General features: G+C 44.3%; 1 protein-coding gene across 1 annotated transcript; it reads right to left on the reverse strand.

Annotated features, from left to right (window-relative positions):
• Positions 1-1,110: 1,110 nt before the first annotated feature.
• LOC124039434 (pro-adrenomedullin-like) lies at positions 1,111-3,329 on the reverse strand. Its single transcript, XM_046355402.1, has 4 exons — positions 3,190-3,329; positions 2,572-2,687; positions 2,302-2,424; positions 1,111-2,135 (listed from the first exon to the last, which is right to left on the reverse strand). The coding sequence occupies exons 2-4, from the start codon at positions 2,673-2,675 to the stop codon at positions 1,781-1,783; spliced, it is 582 nt and encodes a 193-aa protein (XP_046211358.1). The 5' UTR covers positions 2,676-2,687; positions 3,190-3,329; the 3' UTR covers positions 1,111-1,780.
• Positions 3,330-17,511: the final 14,182 nt, after the last annotated feature.

Here is a 17,511-nt window from a genome sequence, read left to right on the forward strand (position 1 = left end):
CCAACCTTGTAGCATCATACCCAAGAAGACAAGGCTGTAATTGCTGCCAAAGGTGCTTCAACAAAGTAAAGGGTTTGAATAATTATGTAAATTTAATATTAAATTTTTTAATTTTTAATACATTTACAAAGATTTCTAAAAACCTGTTTTTAGTGTGTAGATTGATTGTGGGGAAACAATTTAAACAATTTTAGAATAAGGCTGTAACTTAAAACATTTTGGAAAAAGTTAAGGGGTCTGAATACTTTCCGAATGCACTATGTACTCATATTTAAATTGCACTTCTCTTGATATGTACACAAACTCAAGTTCAAGTACAGTCTCAATGAGCAGAAAATACAGAATCCAAGGCCTTGATAACCAAACATTGTAGATCTTTGTAGTCCCAAATACAGTATTTCTGGTACAACGCTTCTCTCACCACCATTGATTTAGTTTTGAACTGATTTTGGTGGTATATGTTGAATTTGTAAGTTAATAGCATTTATATAGGTCCTCTTTTCCTGTTAGGCTCCAGTCCCAGCCCAAATCCCAGGGTAGGAGAGGCCACTCTTTTACAGTAGTTGACATTAACAGGCTGACTACACCGCTCGCGTCGCGTGAGCTGCAAAATACATTTAGAAATCTGTTTTTCAATTATTGCACCCACACTGCTCGCGCGTGCCAACTAGCGTCTGCATTGCCAAGGCCTAAAATAGAAGTCAGTTCTATTTCTGTTGCAGATCGGGCTGCAAGTCCTACCTCTCCCATCTTTTCATTGGTTTATAGAAGCATGTACCCATGTGCCATCTCCTCATTGGTTATACCCACGTGGGTGACTGAAAGACAAAGGAAGTCGGTGGCGGTAATGCACCTAATTTATGAAAGTTGCCAATCACAAAATAAAGTCAAGAGAAGAAAAAACCTGGAAGGAGGAGAGATGACTAGAAACGATTCGGTTGACCGTTTGTGTGGATTAATTGGCGGAGTAGAGGACCTTGTGCATTTCAGGTAAAATAACTCAATGTTTATATCCCAGGACAAATTAGCTAGCAACAGCAAGCTAGCTAAAAAGTACAAATTAGCTAGCAAGTGCAAGCTAGCTAGCTTGCCATAAATGTTTAATGCTTTTCGACCTGTCCCCAAATGAATATAATTGGTTCAGAGTTTGTTTTGATATTTTAACCTGCATGTCGTGATCGCGTTTGGTGTGGGGGGGGACAAAATACATTTACGCACGATGGCGCACGCGCGCAGCCAGTTTGGGTTCTATGTAATTCCAATTGGAATCCAGCTAGTGAGAATATCCAGCATTTGGAATTTGTATTCACCTGCAACCTGAATTAAAAATGACAGCTGGGTTGGGAAGATAAACATATGAAACAAGGAACAACCATTTCAGTAACAGGTGCAATAAGATCAAGTAACAGATTGGATTAGAAAAAATGTTATTTATATTTGAGAAGCATAAGATTAATTAATGTACATGCAAAAACATAGCTATTGAAACAATAAAAAATGAACCTGCAATAGAGGATGCTAGCAAATATGATAATAATGGGCGTGGTTTTGGTTTAACTCTGGCTATTAAAACCAACACTTGGTGTTTTACACCAATGAGTGTTAATGTATGGCCTGAATTAACACTAGAAATGTTGGACTGAAAGAATCCAGACACTTCTTATCGCTTCCCTCTTTCACTGCTTTCTTTCATCCACAGTGGCATGAAATTCATTTCCTACTCCATTGACTATGTCCATCCTTTCCCCCACACAGGAAGGGAATGGTCAGGAATAGGACCTCAGCAGTATCTCAGCCAGCCAAAAAAACACCTGGCATTCACTAGATTGACACTCCTCTTCTCTGCCTGACTCAAGTTTGTCTGAACAGGGTGGCCTGTAGATGGATTCCTTAGCGGCTCTCGCTGCTCCAGCCCAATCTCAATCTCCCCGCTTGGAGAGTTGGCAAAGCATAGAGCTGTGGGAGTCCTGCGGCGGCGGCGACCGTAACCCTGCGAGCTGATCTTATCCTCCGGGGCTCTGTTGACCTTTAACCTGTTGTTGAGGATGTGCAGCCGATGGACCAGGTTTTGCAGGGTGCATGTTCCCAGAGAACAGCCAGGTCTTTTCACTGAGGTCACAATGGATCTTCTGGACCTGAAAGAGATCAAAGGAGATGAGACAAGAAATCAGAGATTTACGAAGATTTCTAAAGATGACTGAAATGTAAATGGGCTTGACCAACAAAACAGTGAATGTGACATTTATAGCAGTAAAACCAAAACAAGCAACAGTGACCATTATTTAAATATAATGTGATTACCTGGAATTAAATACAGAGGAGTCTGTCTCCTCTCTCTGCCCTGGTCCACTGAGGATCCCTGAGTCTAAGGCAGAGCTGCTGTGGAGAACTGCTCTCAAGCGACTCGGTAGCCAGCCTCTAAATCTACCAAACGAGAAGGCATGGTTAATGCAGAACTAACCCAGTTCTCCCGAGACATATCAAAGACAGAGCACACACTCTATCCAATAATCCTGTACACTCTATTGAATTAGATGGTGGCCACTGTTCGTCTTTCGTCAATCAGCTTACCTCTTTTTCAAGTTGAAGTTGAGGCCAACTTTGGTGCCTTTCACCAGAGGTAAAATTGTGGCTAGAACACACAAGCAGATGGTGGTTTGAAGAGCCACTTTCATATTGGCTAGAACCTGTGAATAACAATGAAATTAATTAGCATGATTTCCAGAACAGTACAATTCTCACCTTTCCCCACAAGTAGTTGAGACAATCTCCTGGCTCCAAAAGTATACCTGGATTATACCATGCTTACATAAGAGGGTCCGAAAGACAGGTTCCCTCCAGCCCCTGGTCATTCCTTTATTGCAGGGTTACATTTTGCCTAATGTAATAGCTGGACAAAAACTGTATTGGCTAGAATTCCTCTGTGTTCAGGAATACCACACATTCTAAATGGATGAGACTGGGTTATTTCCTTCAGTAAGAACAATATAGTAAGAAAGCTGCACCTCTGTACACACACACACACACACACACACACACACAAAACTGCTTATCTTGGACAACAAAGACAGCACCCCTGTCTATACATTCCTGCCGTGACTTCAGCAATAACAAAAAATATATGTTTTACCTAATACAAGTCAGAAACAAAAGATACATTCACAAGTTCAAATGACAGAGGTGACTTACCTCAGTCTCAAAACAATTTTACTTCACCGGGAGGTTGTGAGGAAAAAGAGTAGTATGTATCCCAATGGCTCCCAGTTGCATACATTCAATCTATCCAGTTGGCGAGGTGTCTTTTTCAAGGCTATAGAGTTACCTATTAGTCTGAGTGTACACAGCCAAATGAGAGGCTTTATAGGGGGGATGGGAGGGACTTATACCTGAGTGACAGTGTGGGAGGGGCTTGTGTATGTGAAAGGTTCTCTGATCCCATTCTCCAGCAGACAGCGGGATAAGCCATTGTCAGGCTCGTGAGGCCCATGTAATGTAGCACAGCTATACACTGAGTGCACAAAACATTAAGGACACCTGCTCTTTCCGTGACATAGACTGACCAGGTGAATCCAGGTGAAAGCTTTGACCCCTTATTGATGTCACTTGTTAAATCCCTGGAGGAAATTAGGGTTAAGTGCCTTTTCACCTTGCCGGCTAGGGTATACAAACCAGCGTTTTTTTGCCCAAGCATCAACTGTAACTCATTGCTGATCAGACTCCACACTTGTCCTCACTCTCCTTAAATCACCACTGCCACCCTACTTGACCAAACTAACCTGACCAAACTAACCTGACCAAACTAACATTCCTCCTCTTTGTTCTGCAGTGCATGTCACATTGCACAACGCTGCGGTGCTAGCCGAATCGAGTTTTGCATCTCCATTTTTGTGCATATGGAATATTTTTTTCAGATTTTTTATTTCAGCTCATGAAACATGGGACGAACACTTTACATGTTGAGTTTATATTTTTGTTCAGTGTAGTTTTGTCCCGTGGAATAGATATTGTCGATCTACAGTTAATGTTTCTCCTTCTAATCCTGGACTATGGGACCACCATCTTATTACATTTGCAATCGCAAAATAAATGATTTGCTTAGATTCCAACCAAAGATGATCAAAAGCCGTGCTATAAATTGTTGGACGACCCAAAGTTTCCTTGATGCCCTTCCAGACTCCCTGACTCCCTCCCGACCAAGAACCCGATGGTCACTCTGACAGTGCTCTAAAGTTCATCTGTGGAGATGGGAGAACCTTCCAGAAGGAAAACCATCTATGCAGCACTCCACCAATCAGGCGTTTATGGTAGAGTGGCCAGACGGAAGCCACTCCTCAGTAAAAGGCACATGACAGCCCACGTGGAGTTTGCCAAAAGGCACCTAAACACTCTCAGGATTCTATGATGTGATGAAACCAAGATTGAACTCTTTGGCCTGAATGACAAGCGTCTGGAGGAAACCTGGCACCATCCCTACGGTGAAGCATGGTGGTGGCTGCATCATGCTGTGGGGATGTTTTTCAGCGGCAGGGACTGGGAGACTAGTCAGGATGGAGGCAAAGATGAACAGAGCAAAGTACAGAGAGATCCTTGATGAAAACCTGCTTGAACCCGATCAAACATCTCTGGAGATAATTGAAAATAGCTGTGCAGCAACGCTCCTCATCCAACCTGACAGAGCTTGAGAGGATCAGCAGAGAAGAATGGGAGAAACTCCCCAAATACAGTTGTGCCAAGCTTGTAGCATCATACCCAAGACTCTAGGCTGTAATCACTGCCAAAGGTGCTTCAACAAAGTACTGAGTAATACTTATGTAAATGTGATATTTCAGTTTTAATTTGATACATTTTTATAAATGATCAAACATTTATAAGTACTTGTTTTTGCTTTGTCTTGATGGGGTATTTTGTGTAGATTGACGAGGGGCGAAAAACTATTTAATCAATTTTAGAATAAGGTTGTAACGTAACAAAATGTGGAAGAAGTCAAGAGGTCTGAATACTTTCTGAAGGCACTGTATATAGTGGCAGAACTAGAGTTTTCTACATGGGGTGGCCAGGGGGTGGTCAAGGCTACATCGGGGGGTCCATAGACCATGACAGAACATTTGTGTGTAACCCTAACCTGGCATCTGAGGAGCATGAAGTAATCCTATGATTGCTGATTAGAGGTAGAAGTGACAATTCACTTAACCCGGAGTTCTTCAATGTGACAGATAGTGTGGTCCAAAAGGGTTCACTAGAATTCTTTAACATACTATGAATAGTCAGTGTCTACCTCGGAACTGCAGCTCTCTCACACACACACACACACACACACACACACACACACACACACACACACACACACACACACACACACACACACACACACACACACACACACACACACACACACACACACACACACACACACACACACACACACACACACACACACACACACACACACACACACACACGGGTCACTCTGTATTCTTATATATTTTTGGGGTGCCCATCAATATTACAAACTAACAGAATTATATTTACGCTCATATATATTATGTTTTGGAATTAGCCTAATCAAGACCAAATTAAATCTGTGTGACATGACACGTTTTGGATTTATATTTTTAGAATGTCAGTGTACCAGTTAGTACACAGTGCAGGTTTTAATCATGACCATAGGGAGTGCCTAAGTGCCAAATTATCCTAGGTCGATTTAAAACAGCATAATTATGCGGTTCTGGTGAGAACTGGCAAAATGTTTCAAAAACTCAATCATGTTGAGGGAGTGTGCCAGCCTTGACTCAACACTGAGAATTCCGAGGTGACTTAACTTGTCATCAACCATTGTTGTCCTAAGGTGGGTTTTAATCAGTTTTAAAGCTGAGAAGCTTCTCTCGCAAGAAGCACTGCTGACTGGTGTAACAACAGAAACCTTACAAAGTCGAAATAGCTCATGGAAGAACTCTTTATAAGGTTCTAGAGACACAACAACATCAAGGAGAGTATACGGTCTGTTCCTTCCACTTCCCACTCTCCTATCAAGAAGCTGCTTGGTTTGATGAACCTCATGTTTGAGCTCCTCTAAATCTGACTTAAAGGTCTGAGCAAAGGCAAACAGAGGCTCTTCGTTCAAGAATGTTGTCCTCTTTTTGTTGAGAGACAGGACCCCTTGCATTATCTCACAATTCCTCTTTGAAAAACGCGTCTGCAGCTCATCTGTGAGACTGTCAAGCACCTGATAAAAGAGAGCTCTTTGGAAGCTCTCACCATCACTTTGGTCACTATTCTTCTGTCCTACACTGCTCATCAACAATGAGTCGTGAAATGTTAAGCTTGTTTTAGGCTGTCTTTTACACACTGTTTGTACACTTCTTTTGCAGAGCTCTGCAATCTCTTCAACCTCTTTCCATAGTTCTCCATAGTAACCCTCACTTCTGTAGTCCTGTAGTGTGTCTGTAAGGGCACCTACTAGATCCACAGCCCTTGCTAGATCAAGAGAGCTTGATTGGAGCAAGTCAGAAAGACATTTGGCATCACCAAGCACTTTACAAAAGGTAACGAAAAGCTCTATGAAATGAAAATGTATCTGAGAAAGAAGGCACCTTGCCTCCACTGATCTATCACCACTATTTTCAAGTGTGATTTTCTGTAGCACTCTCTGAACTGCTGGAAGCCTGTCCCTCAGATCACGGCATGCCATGTATCTGCATGCCCACCTTACGTAAGTCTCTGTCATTCCCTGGGCTGCTGCTGTGGATACAGCTCTTTCTGAACTGCAAGCCACTTGAGATGTACGTACGAGCCAGATACAAAGTTATGAAGCTTCTGCAGGAGAGCAAAAAAAAGTGAACTGCCTCAGGCGCTGATTTTACAGCATCGACAAGAACCAAATTCAAAACAATGTTCATTATTACAGTGCACATAAAATGAAAGTCTTGCACTGTTTTTAATCCGTGCAGACACTCCAGAATGCTTTCCGCTCATGACGGATGCACCACAAGACTATTTCCGTAGTCCAGACCATGTTTTTCAAGGCAATCAATTACCATTTCTGTAAGACCTGCTGCATCTCAGCTTTCAGCTGACTGAGAGTGAAAAAAGCTTTCGTGGATGGCCCCGTTGTAACAGTACCTCACAACTAAAGACATTTGTTATTTTTTCTTTAAATCTTTGGTTTCATCTGCAACTACACCAAAAACATCACTTTCTTTTACTTCTCTTATTGTTTGACTTTGCACCATCTCAGCTCAGCCCTCAGGAACTTCCTTCTGGATTTGGTGGCTTTTGTGTACTTAGCATTGCCACATGCATCCATCCTTTTCTCTATGAGGGGGTCATGATTTGCTATTTCTTCTAAGATTGTCAAAAACGTACCCTTGTTGTGAGAGTCATCCGACTCTCGGTGACCTCTCTGCGCCATATTTCGAGTGGCAGTTAATAGGAGCACATCTGCAATTGTTTTAATGTAAGTACAGTTTTCCTCCACTTTCTTTTTCCGGCCCTCATTTATGACATCTAACATTGATGAGTTGCTGATGATGCTGATTCCAAGCATACATAGCATTGATATGATGCTCTGCCTCCGAGTGGAGCTTAAACCCAGAATCTTTAAACGCCGTCTTTTTCCAGTTACAAAAAGGCAGATTCAGGTGAATTGGGCAGGGGAAAATGCCTACAGGCGAAACAATAAGTCAAATCTTGAGTTACAGAATGGTAAAGCCATGAATTGTCCTTATACCAGGAGCTGTTGAAAGCCCTTTTCCTAGTACCATGCTGAGTTCTGGGACGTGTTTTCAAACACGGCTGTACGGGACCCTCCTTCTCTGGATCTTGAAATGTCTGAAATACACGTTAAATAATGTGTCATATCTCCATGGAAATGTATAATTAGGGGATCCACAATATTAGATACTAACAGCTGCTAAGTAAAATGTGTAGTAAAGTATAGGCCTGGCCTACCATTGGGTCCCTCTGGAACAGCATATCTGGTGCTTGGTGCAGTTGGGAGGAGCTCGATGACACCTCCTGGCAGAGGTCTATACATCTACTACGCTAAAATCACACAAGAACCATTAGTGTATAAACAAAATAAGAACACACATCAAAACAAGAACACACATGAATCAACAACCAACTTTTTAAAGTGAGTCTTAATTTGACAAAATCATCTATTACAAGCTGAAGCTAAACTTAAATTCAGAACTGGGCATGTGACTGACTGCCTGGTAGATGCTCTGACCTGGTAGTGGTAGACTGGGTCCTTGTGAAGTCTGACCACACTGACTGACTAGCCTCAGGTAGGGAGCTGCTCTGGGGTCCGGTGGTGATGCAAGGCTTGGGGTCTGTTTGCACCTGATCTGCCTGTTTGCACTTCTTTAAAAAGAAGTCTGATATCTCTCCCTTTCTTTTCATGTTTAATTGACCCTATGCAAAAACAAGACAGTCTATGGTTACATCGAAGCATACAATTAACCACATGTTAGTCCAATCTCAATCTTAATTACAAATCTCCATTATCATAACTGTACCTTAAAATCAACTACCAACCAAAGTTACTAGTTAGATCATGGCTAGCCCTACTCTGCAGTAAGTAACTTAGCTAGCTATGATTCCTTACACCTTTACGATAGCAAACAGGCTATCTGCAAATTGTGGTAATCTTTTGAGTAGGGTTAACAGATTGATGATAACAATTGTTCGTTTTGAGTTCAAGTACAAAAGTCTATCGGAGTTAATGAATTTCAAATTGCTGAATGTTAACTTGCTGAACACTGACAGCTGTGGCCTACTAGTTACCCCACATTAGCTAAACATTCGTATACTCTAACTTACAACCATGCACTGTATATGCGTGTATTAACGTTACTAGCGCAGACGTAAACATAATGTTAGGCTAAATTGGGAAACGATCTCTCTTATCTGATTAACTGTCTGTTAATTAATGGAGCCAAAGGTCTAACATTAACTTACGCAGCGACTCAACTCTCAGAAAAGTTGTTCAGAAAACCTAAACCCAATGCTAAACCTTAAAACTTCCTTCAAATATGATGCTTTTGCCAATCGCGAAAAGAGCTCGTGGAGCTGTGGAAATATTCTCTCTTTTCTTCAGTATGTTCTTCTTCTTATTATTTTGTATCTCTCAACCAACATTAATATTCTCTCCTCCTCGACCTCGATATGAAAACGTCTAAATAAATGCTTCTTTCAACAAGAGGTGAAAATGAGATGTCAATCAGCATCAAACTGGCAGTAGCGAATGAAATGTTGGGGTGGCATCCGGGGTGGCCAATCAGATGTCAGGGGTGTCCAGTGCCACCCCGGACACCCCTCTGGCTCCGCCCCCGACTAAATATTCTATCAAGCGTTAACCGGCAATAGCTGACATCCGCATAGCTGCCGCTCGTTCAGCACAAAGCAAAGTTTTGGAACGTTCAGATAGAAATAGGCTATGTAGAACAAACATGCATCTCTGACATGTAAAATAAGGAATCACGTCAGCTCTATTCATGGCATTTCTTTGTGCAAATTTCGAGAATGTTTGGCAACTGAACATGACCCTGATCTTTTGGCGGTGTCGGAGGTGTAACTGCGTTGGAGCTATCAAATCAGTGAGAAGCTGCTCTTGATCATTGTCACGAAGCCACACCCGTTCCACTCACGTGCCCAGTGCTCCATCGGGGGCACAGGGGCACATGACCCCTCAGATGTATCCTGTTTAAAAGTGATTATATATCTTTTTTTATTAAAGTGGCTTTTATTTTAGTTGGCATTCCTGCTGGCAAGGTTGGTAGACTTTAGAAAAGCAGGCAATAACTAAACGTACTGAATAAGACACATTCCTTTCAATCTTTTACCCAGTTTATTTAGCAGCGATGCTGATGGTTTAAAAAATAATAATAATCACAAGTCAAACAGATACAGACAGCTCATGAAGTATGCTTAGATATGCAGAAAAATTGACATATTTCTGGCATAGAATTCAGCATAATGAATATGGCTCTAGATTGCAGGAAAAAGTTGTTTCAGGTCTTTGAAAAATGCAAAATTATCCAAAACGGGAGGCCTAGCACCCCTCTGGACCACCCCCAGCCATCCTCATGTACTTTGTGCCCCCTCAGATGTTTGGGGTACATGACACCCCTGCGAGAAAGTGTAGGCTATATAGAAATAATCATGCTCAAATAGAACAATTTTATCAGCCTAATCGAGACGTAGATGACATCTCACATTCCAGTGTTTGAACTTCTAAACAAAGCTGCATGGGATGTAGCTAAATGTGATTCCGTGCAGCCAATGGCAATGTCCGCTTTAGGTATAATGCCCGGAGCAGCTTGGTGGTTTGACAGCTGTATCGCAGTCCCACCTCCGACACTGCCAAAACAACCACTATGCGGATGTTGGCTAAAGCTTATCTGATTGAATAGAGCCCTTAATCCAATTAGTCAAAGACTACATAGCCCAGAAATTAGTACTCTGTAGTCAATGTCTCAGAATTATTTGATTTATTCTGAATTTATTAGAATTAGGCCTAGTCCTGATTTAATTTAAGCTCAGAAACATAACGATTTAGTTCAAAAGATGGCAAGCGACATTCACTGTAACATTGCAAATAGGCAGTTCATTAACTGTGGTTATGACAATGGCACTTTAAATGCTCCATTAAGTATTATGGACGTGTTTTAAACAGACGATAAGAAGCTGTGAACGTGCCAATTGAGATGCACTGCCAGTCTGCACAGTTTCCACTAAATAAAAGTGCTTTGAAACCAAATTGCATGCACCGCGTTTCTACAGAATGGAGAGGAAGGACCTTTGGGCAGGATAACCACTGTGGCTTATTTCATTGGGTTGTAATTGTATTAGTCAGGATTCGTAGCATTGAAAAATGTCAACTCACTTAATGAATCAATCAAATGTATTTATAAAGACCTTCGTACATCAGAAGTCACAAAGTACTCTTCAGTAACCCATCCCAGAACCCTTCTGTTGACCAGAGCAGTGTACATTTAAAGCAAGCCAATGTGTTCACTAGAAAGTTTCCCAAAGTTGTTGAAAAGCATTGGGATGATAGATTATGATAGTTATGGGGAATTGAAAGTTCTGCAAATGAGAAATATGGCCAAAGAAGCTGGTTGCCAACACGTAATATGATCTGATATCGGAGGACAGCTATCCGTGTTTCGAAGCCGGAGAAAAAGAATCTAGATGAACTAGACACATGAACTGCCTATTTGCAATGTTGCAGCGAATGTCGCTTGCCATCTTTGTGTGCTTAACAAGTCACATACATTAGAAACTTGCAGGACTCACTCTATGTGCAATAATAGTGTTTAACATGATTTTTGAATGACTACCCCATCTCTGTACCCCACACATACAATTATCTGTAAGGTCCCTCAGTCGAGCAGTGAATTTCAAACACAGATTCAACCACAAAGACCAAGAAGGTTTTCCAATGTCTTGCGAAGAAGGGAACCAATTGGTAGATGGGTGAAAATAACAAACATTGAATACCCCTTTGAGTATGGTGAAGTTATTAATAACACCCAGTGACTACAAAGATAAAGGAGTCCTTCCTAACTCAGTGGAAAGAGAGGACGGAAACCACTCAGGGATTTCACTATGACGCCAATGGTGACTTTAAAAGAGTTACAAACAGAATCGAGTTAAGCATAAGCATAGGCAAAATCCTAGAGAAAAACCGGGTTCAGTCTGCTTTCCAACAGACACTGGGTGCCAAATTCAACTTTCAGCAGGACAGCTAGTTTCCGTCGTCCTCTGTGTACATTGACTTCTATACAAAACCTAGGAGGCTCGTGGTTCTCACCCCCTTTTCACTTTCACTTACTTAGCTAGCAAATGCAGCTAGCTAGTTTAGACTACTCAAATATGCTCAATCTTCATCAATGTAGAAGCAACAGCCATTTTTCACACTTTGGTAGTCCTGGTTTCTTCCAAATATCATCCAATTTCATGACAAATTTAATGACAATGTTGATATGACTGTTTGGGACTTTTAACACAATACCCTATCTGTTTTATTAGGCCTTTCATAAGGCCTTAATTTAATGGCCTAGTCTTAACCTAATGCAGTGGCCTCAAACTCATACACATCACTTAGAACCAAAACCACACCCCAACCCCACCACACTATTATATTTCCCAACATGCTCTATTGCAGGTTGATTTTGAGAAGCGTATGTTTGTGCATGTACATCAATATGATTAATTAATTAATATTATGCTTCTCAAAATGTAACTTTTGCGTTGTATCCAATAGGTATTTACAGTCTTGTCTCATCGCTGCAACTCCCCTACAGATTCGGGAGAGGCGAAAGTTCGAGAGCCAAGCCACACTGTTTGGTCTTTGGCAGGAACCCAGGAGTGCTCCTCGGGACCATAGCCTTTTACAGTCCACCAGATACTGCCAGGACCGCTGCACCCAGCGGGAATCCAGTATCCGATGGACGGTATAAGCCGGCTGGCCTCCAATGACACGAGGCGGAGGGGGAGGTCTGTCTGCCAGGACAAGGGGAGAAAAAACAACAGGTTTTAATAAGGAAATGTGAAACGTGGGATTAATCTTAAGGGATCTGGGTAAGTGTAGGCGATAAGAAACTGGGTTAACTCTGGCAACCTTAAAGGGACCGATGTATTTTTGGGACAGCTTGCGAGACTCCACCCGTAGTGGTAAGTCTCTTGTGGAGAGCCAGACTCTCTGGCCGGGGCGCAGGGTAGGCCCGGGACGGCGACGTCTGTTGGCTTGTTGTTGGTACCTCTGTGAGGAACGCATAAGATTAAGACGGGTCTTCCTCCACATAAGCCGACAGCGTCTGACGAACTTCAATGCTGAAGGCAGTCTGACTTCTGCCTCCTGGTCCGGGAACAATGGAGGGGCATAGCCAAACTGACACTCGTGCGGGGACATACCAGTGGAGGAGGAGCGCATCGTGTTGTGCGCGTATTCGGCTCAAACAATGAAGGACGACCATGTGGATGGGTTGTTACGAGTCATACATCGGAGGGTGGTTTCCAGCTCTTGATTCATCCTCTCTGTTTGGCCGTTGGACTCCGGATGGTACCCTGAAGATAGACTGGCAGAAGCCCCCATGAGTTGGCAGAAGGCCTTCCAAAACCTTGAGGCGAACTGGGGACCTCTGTCAGAAACCATATCTCGAGGAATGCCGAAGACTCGGAACACATTATTAATTACCAACTCAGCCGTTTCCTTGGCAGAAGGTAACTTAGTCAGAGGGACGAACCTGGCTGCCTTTGAAAACCTGTCGATTATGACTAGGATAGTAGTATTGCCATGGGATGGAGGAAGGCCAGTAATAAAGTCCAACGAGATATGGGACCAGGGTCTGTGGGGAACAGGTAAAGGGTGAAGGAGTCCTTGAGGGCGAAGGTGAGAAGATTTGCCCTGGCAGCACACGGGGCAGGCATTGACGAAAGTGGCAACGTCTTCTCTTATGGTAGGCCACCAGAACTTACGCTGGATGAACTCCAAGGTGCGACCTACGCCCGGGTGACAGGTGAGGCGAGAGGAGTGCCCCCACAGAAGGACCTGAGTCCTCACTGCCTTGGGGACAAACAACCGATTGGCAGGACCTCCTTTCGGGTCCGGGTCGATAGCTTGAGCTCGTCTCACGGTATCCTCAACTTGCCACGAGATCGGAGCCACAATCTTAGCAGCAGGAAGGACAGGCATGTCCGTGTCATCTCGAATGGCAGGAGCGTAGACTCGGGACAGGGCATCCGGTTTGAGATTCTTCGACCCGGGCCGATAGGTGAGGATAAACTGGAATTGATTGAAGAAAAGAGACCATCTAGCTTGTCTAGAGTTCAACCGCTTCGCCTGCTGGATATACTCCAGATTTTTGTGGTCCGTAAGCACTTGAAACGGGTGAGAAGCCCCCTCGAGCCAGTGTCTCCATTCCTTCAATGCCATCTTAACCTCTAGGAGTTCACGATTCCCCACATCGTAGTTCCTCTCAGCCGGGGTAAGCCGGTGTGAGAAGAAAGCGCACGGATGAAGCTTCTTGTCTTCACCCCTCTGAGACAGGACAGCTCTAACACCAACCTCTGAGGCGTCTACCTCCACCACAAACGGTTCATCCGTAGTCGGTAGTATCAGGATGGGAGCAGAGAGGACGCGCTGCTTGAGTCCTTGGAAGGCCGTCTCAGCTTCTCTTCCCCATAAAAACCTTGCATTGCCACCCGTGGTTAAAGCTGAGAGAGGGGCTGCCACCAAGCTGAAGTTCTTGATGAACTTGCGGTAAAAGTTAGTGAAGCCCAGGAAACGCTGAACTTCCTTCATGGATTTGGGGGTGGGCCAATCCGCTACCGCCCCTACCTTCCTGGTGTCCATTTGGACTCAACCGGGTTCCACTACAAATCCCAGGAATTGTACTCGGGATGAATGGAATTCACATTTTTCCGGATTAACGTACAGATGGCTGTCTAGGAGGCGTTTGAGTACTTGTCTGACATGCTTTGTGTGTTCTTGAAGAGAGCTCGAAAAGATGAGGATGTCATCCAAGTAAACGAACACAAATATGTTAAGCATATCCCTAAGCACATCGTTTATGAGCGCTTGGAACACCGCTGGGGCGTTGGTCAGGCCGAAGGGCATCACCAAGTATTCATAGTGACCAGTAGGCGTGTTGAAAGCGGTCTTCCACTCGTCACCAGGTCTGATCCGCACAAGATGGTATGCATTCCGCAGGTCAAGCTTAGTGAAAACAACTGCTTCCTGGAGCAGCTCGAAGGCTGTGGCCATAAGGGGTAGCGGGTAACGGTTACGGACGGTTATGGCATTGAGTACCCGGTAGTCGATGCAAGGACGTAATCCACCGTCTTTCTTGGCCACAAAGAAAAACCCTGCTCCCGCCGGGGAGGTGGATGGACGCATGAGGCCTGCTTCCAGAGCATCCTTGATGTAGGTATCCATAGCAGCTCGTTCGGGTGGAGATAGGGAAAAGATCCGACCCCTGGGGGGGCAAGTGCCCGGAAACAGTTCGATGGGGCAATCATAAGGTCTATGGGGTGGTAGCATGGTGGCCCTCTGTTTGCTAAATACCAGTTTGAGGTCATGGTAACACTCGGGAACTCGGGTCAGGTCGATGGATTCTAAAGCCTCGGGAGTAGAACTCGGGGAATTCGGGAAAATACAAGTAGCTTGGCACGTAGGACCCCACTGCTTGATAGTGTCCACAGACCAGTCGATGTGAGGGTTATGGCTGTGAAGCCAGGGGTATCCAAGGACGAGAGGGAACTCGGAACAGGAGATCAAATGAAAGTTCATCAATTCCTGGTGTTGTGAAACTGAAAGTCGCAAGGATGTAGTGACATGAGTGACAAGTCCAGATCCCAAAGGGATCCAATGTAGTAACCCTCATGGGGTCACTTAGAGGTTCAGAGGGAACGCCATTCTCCTTCGCCCAGACACCATCCATGAAGTTACCTGCGGCTCCAGAGTCTACCAAGGCTTGAAGGTGAAGCTTGTGGTTGTCCCAGGAAAGGGTGACTGGAATGAGCAGACGGGAGTTGGACGGATGGGAGGAGGTTATGTTTCCCGTTACAGTTCCCCCCGGTCTGTACCGGACAGAGCGTTTCCATGGAGCCCGAGACACGTGGAACGGAAATGGCTCGGTTTGCCGCAATATAGACAGCATCGCTCCCTCATCCGGCGGTCTCTCTCAGCCTGGGAGATGCGTCCAATCTGCACGGGTTCCGGTGGAGCCAGCGAGGATAAAGGTGGGGACTCGGAGCTGGGACTGATAGGGGCTAGAGGTCTACGGTTGAGTTCGCTCTCTCTCAGACGCTGGTCAATGCGTGAGGCCAACTTGATCAGGGACTCGAGATTGTCCGGTGGTTCCCGAGTGGCCAGTTCATCTTGGATAGTGTCGGAAAGGCCTTTCAGAAAGCACACCGTGAGCGCCTCGTTGTTCCAGCCACTCGCTGCTGCCACCGTGCCGACCTTGGTGGAGAGTCAGGAGCTGTTTGGCTGAGTCATGACCACTGCTTGGGCCTTGAAACACTCGTTTGAATTCCTCAGCAAAGGCAGAGTAGCTGGCACAGCAGGAACTATGGGCATCCCACACAGCAGTAGCCCAGGCCAGGGCTTTTTCTGACAGCAGGGTGATGATATATGCGATCTTAGACCGGTCGGTGGGGAACGACGAGGGTTACAGCTCGAAGGAGAGAGAACATTGGGTGAGAAACCCTTTACAAGCACTTGGATCACCTGAGAACCGTTGGGGAGGTGGAAGACAAGGTTCAGCCAGGGGGTTAACTGCCATGGGTACGTGAATCTGAGGTACTGGGACGGGAACTGTTGCCGGGGTAAGTCAATCAGATATCTGCTTTATGGAAGTCAGCATCTCCAACAGAAGATGAGAATGTCTTGCTGAACCAGGGCGGCTTCGTGGCGTTGGACAGTCTCCTGGTGGTGGGACAGCATGGCAACAAGGTCCTGGGAACTGGCTGCCTCTGGGTTCATTTTTGGCTCTGTGTTTCTGTCAGGACCTGGTTACGAACCCGGGTCTCCGGAGTGAGAAACAGTCACTTAACCAACTGAGCCACGAATAGTCGGCAGAACCCAGAAGATGAGGCAGACACAGCAGTACTTGAGACTGTGTATTTAATGAAGTAAAAAAGTGAAGTCCTTCAGGAAAACATGTAACTCCACAACCTCAAAAGGAATTCGACAAGAACAAAGGTAATCCTCCAAGACAAAAAGGTAAATCCACAAGGTGGTAGGTATAGCATAAAAAGCCTCAAAAGATACTCAAAAATAAATAAACAAAAACAAAAAACAGAATTCCACAAGAGAGTCCACCGGGATCAACAAGAGTACACATAATACTAGGGCTGGGTGCTAACATACAAACAAAGAGCAAATAACTGAGGAAAACTAAGGGTTTAAATACAATCAGGGGAAACGAGGCACAGGTGCAAATAATAATGGGGATCAAGGGAAAACAAAAGGTCAAAAAGCACAATGGGGGCATCTAGTGACCAAAAACCGGAACAACCCTGGCCAAATCCTGACAGTTTCTTGACACTGCTCGCTTAATGTCCAATGTCCAATGTCCAATCGGCGAGTCAATTGCAGGGATGCTTGGATTGTACTACTGGAGTGAATTTGAAGAATCATCAGCTGACCTGAACAAGTTGACTAATGTAATATCTGGCTATATTGAATTCTGTGTTGATTTATTGATCCCCCCAAAAAACATGTAAGATATTTCCTAACAACAAACCATGGGTGACCAAAGAATTGAAAATGGTGCTTAGCAAGAAGAAACAAGTGTTTTTCTCCGGGAATCCACTCTAAAGAAAATAAGTACAGAGAGAGGTGAACAAAGAGATAAAATAAGGCGAGATGCCGGTACAAGGATAAGGTGCAACAGACACAGCGAGATTCTCGGTCTGCCTGATTGGGCATTAAGAATATGGCAAACGCCCCCTTCAAAGGGAGGCAATGTATTGATCCCTGCCTGGACGAGACAGCCAATG

Source organism: Oncorhynchus gorbuscha, linkage group LG01 (genome assembly GCF_021184085.1).
Source record: "Oncorhynchus gorbuscha isolate QuinsamMale2020 ecotype Even-year linkage group LG01, OgorEven_v1.0, whole genome shotgun sequence".
Classification (NCBI taxonomy): Eukaryota; Metazoa; Chordata; class Actinopteri; order Salmoniformes; family Salmonidae; genus Oncorhynchus; species Oncorhynchus gorbuscha.

Coding starts and splice junctions, on each gene's coding strand:
- LOC124039434 (XM_046355402.1), bottom strand. CDS start 2,675: ATGAAAGTGGCTCTTCAAACCACCATCTGCTTGTGTGTTCTAGCCACA. Junction 2,425..2,571: donor AACTTCAACTTGAAAAAGAG/GTAAGCTGATTG, acceptor CTCGTTTGGTAG/ATTTAGAGGCTGGCTACCGA. Junction 2,136..2,301: donor TCCTCTGTATTTAATTCCAG/GTAATCACATTA, acceptor GATCTCTTTCAG/GTCCAGAAGATCCATTGTGA.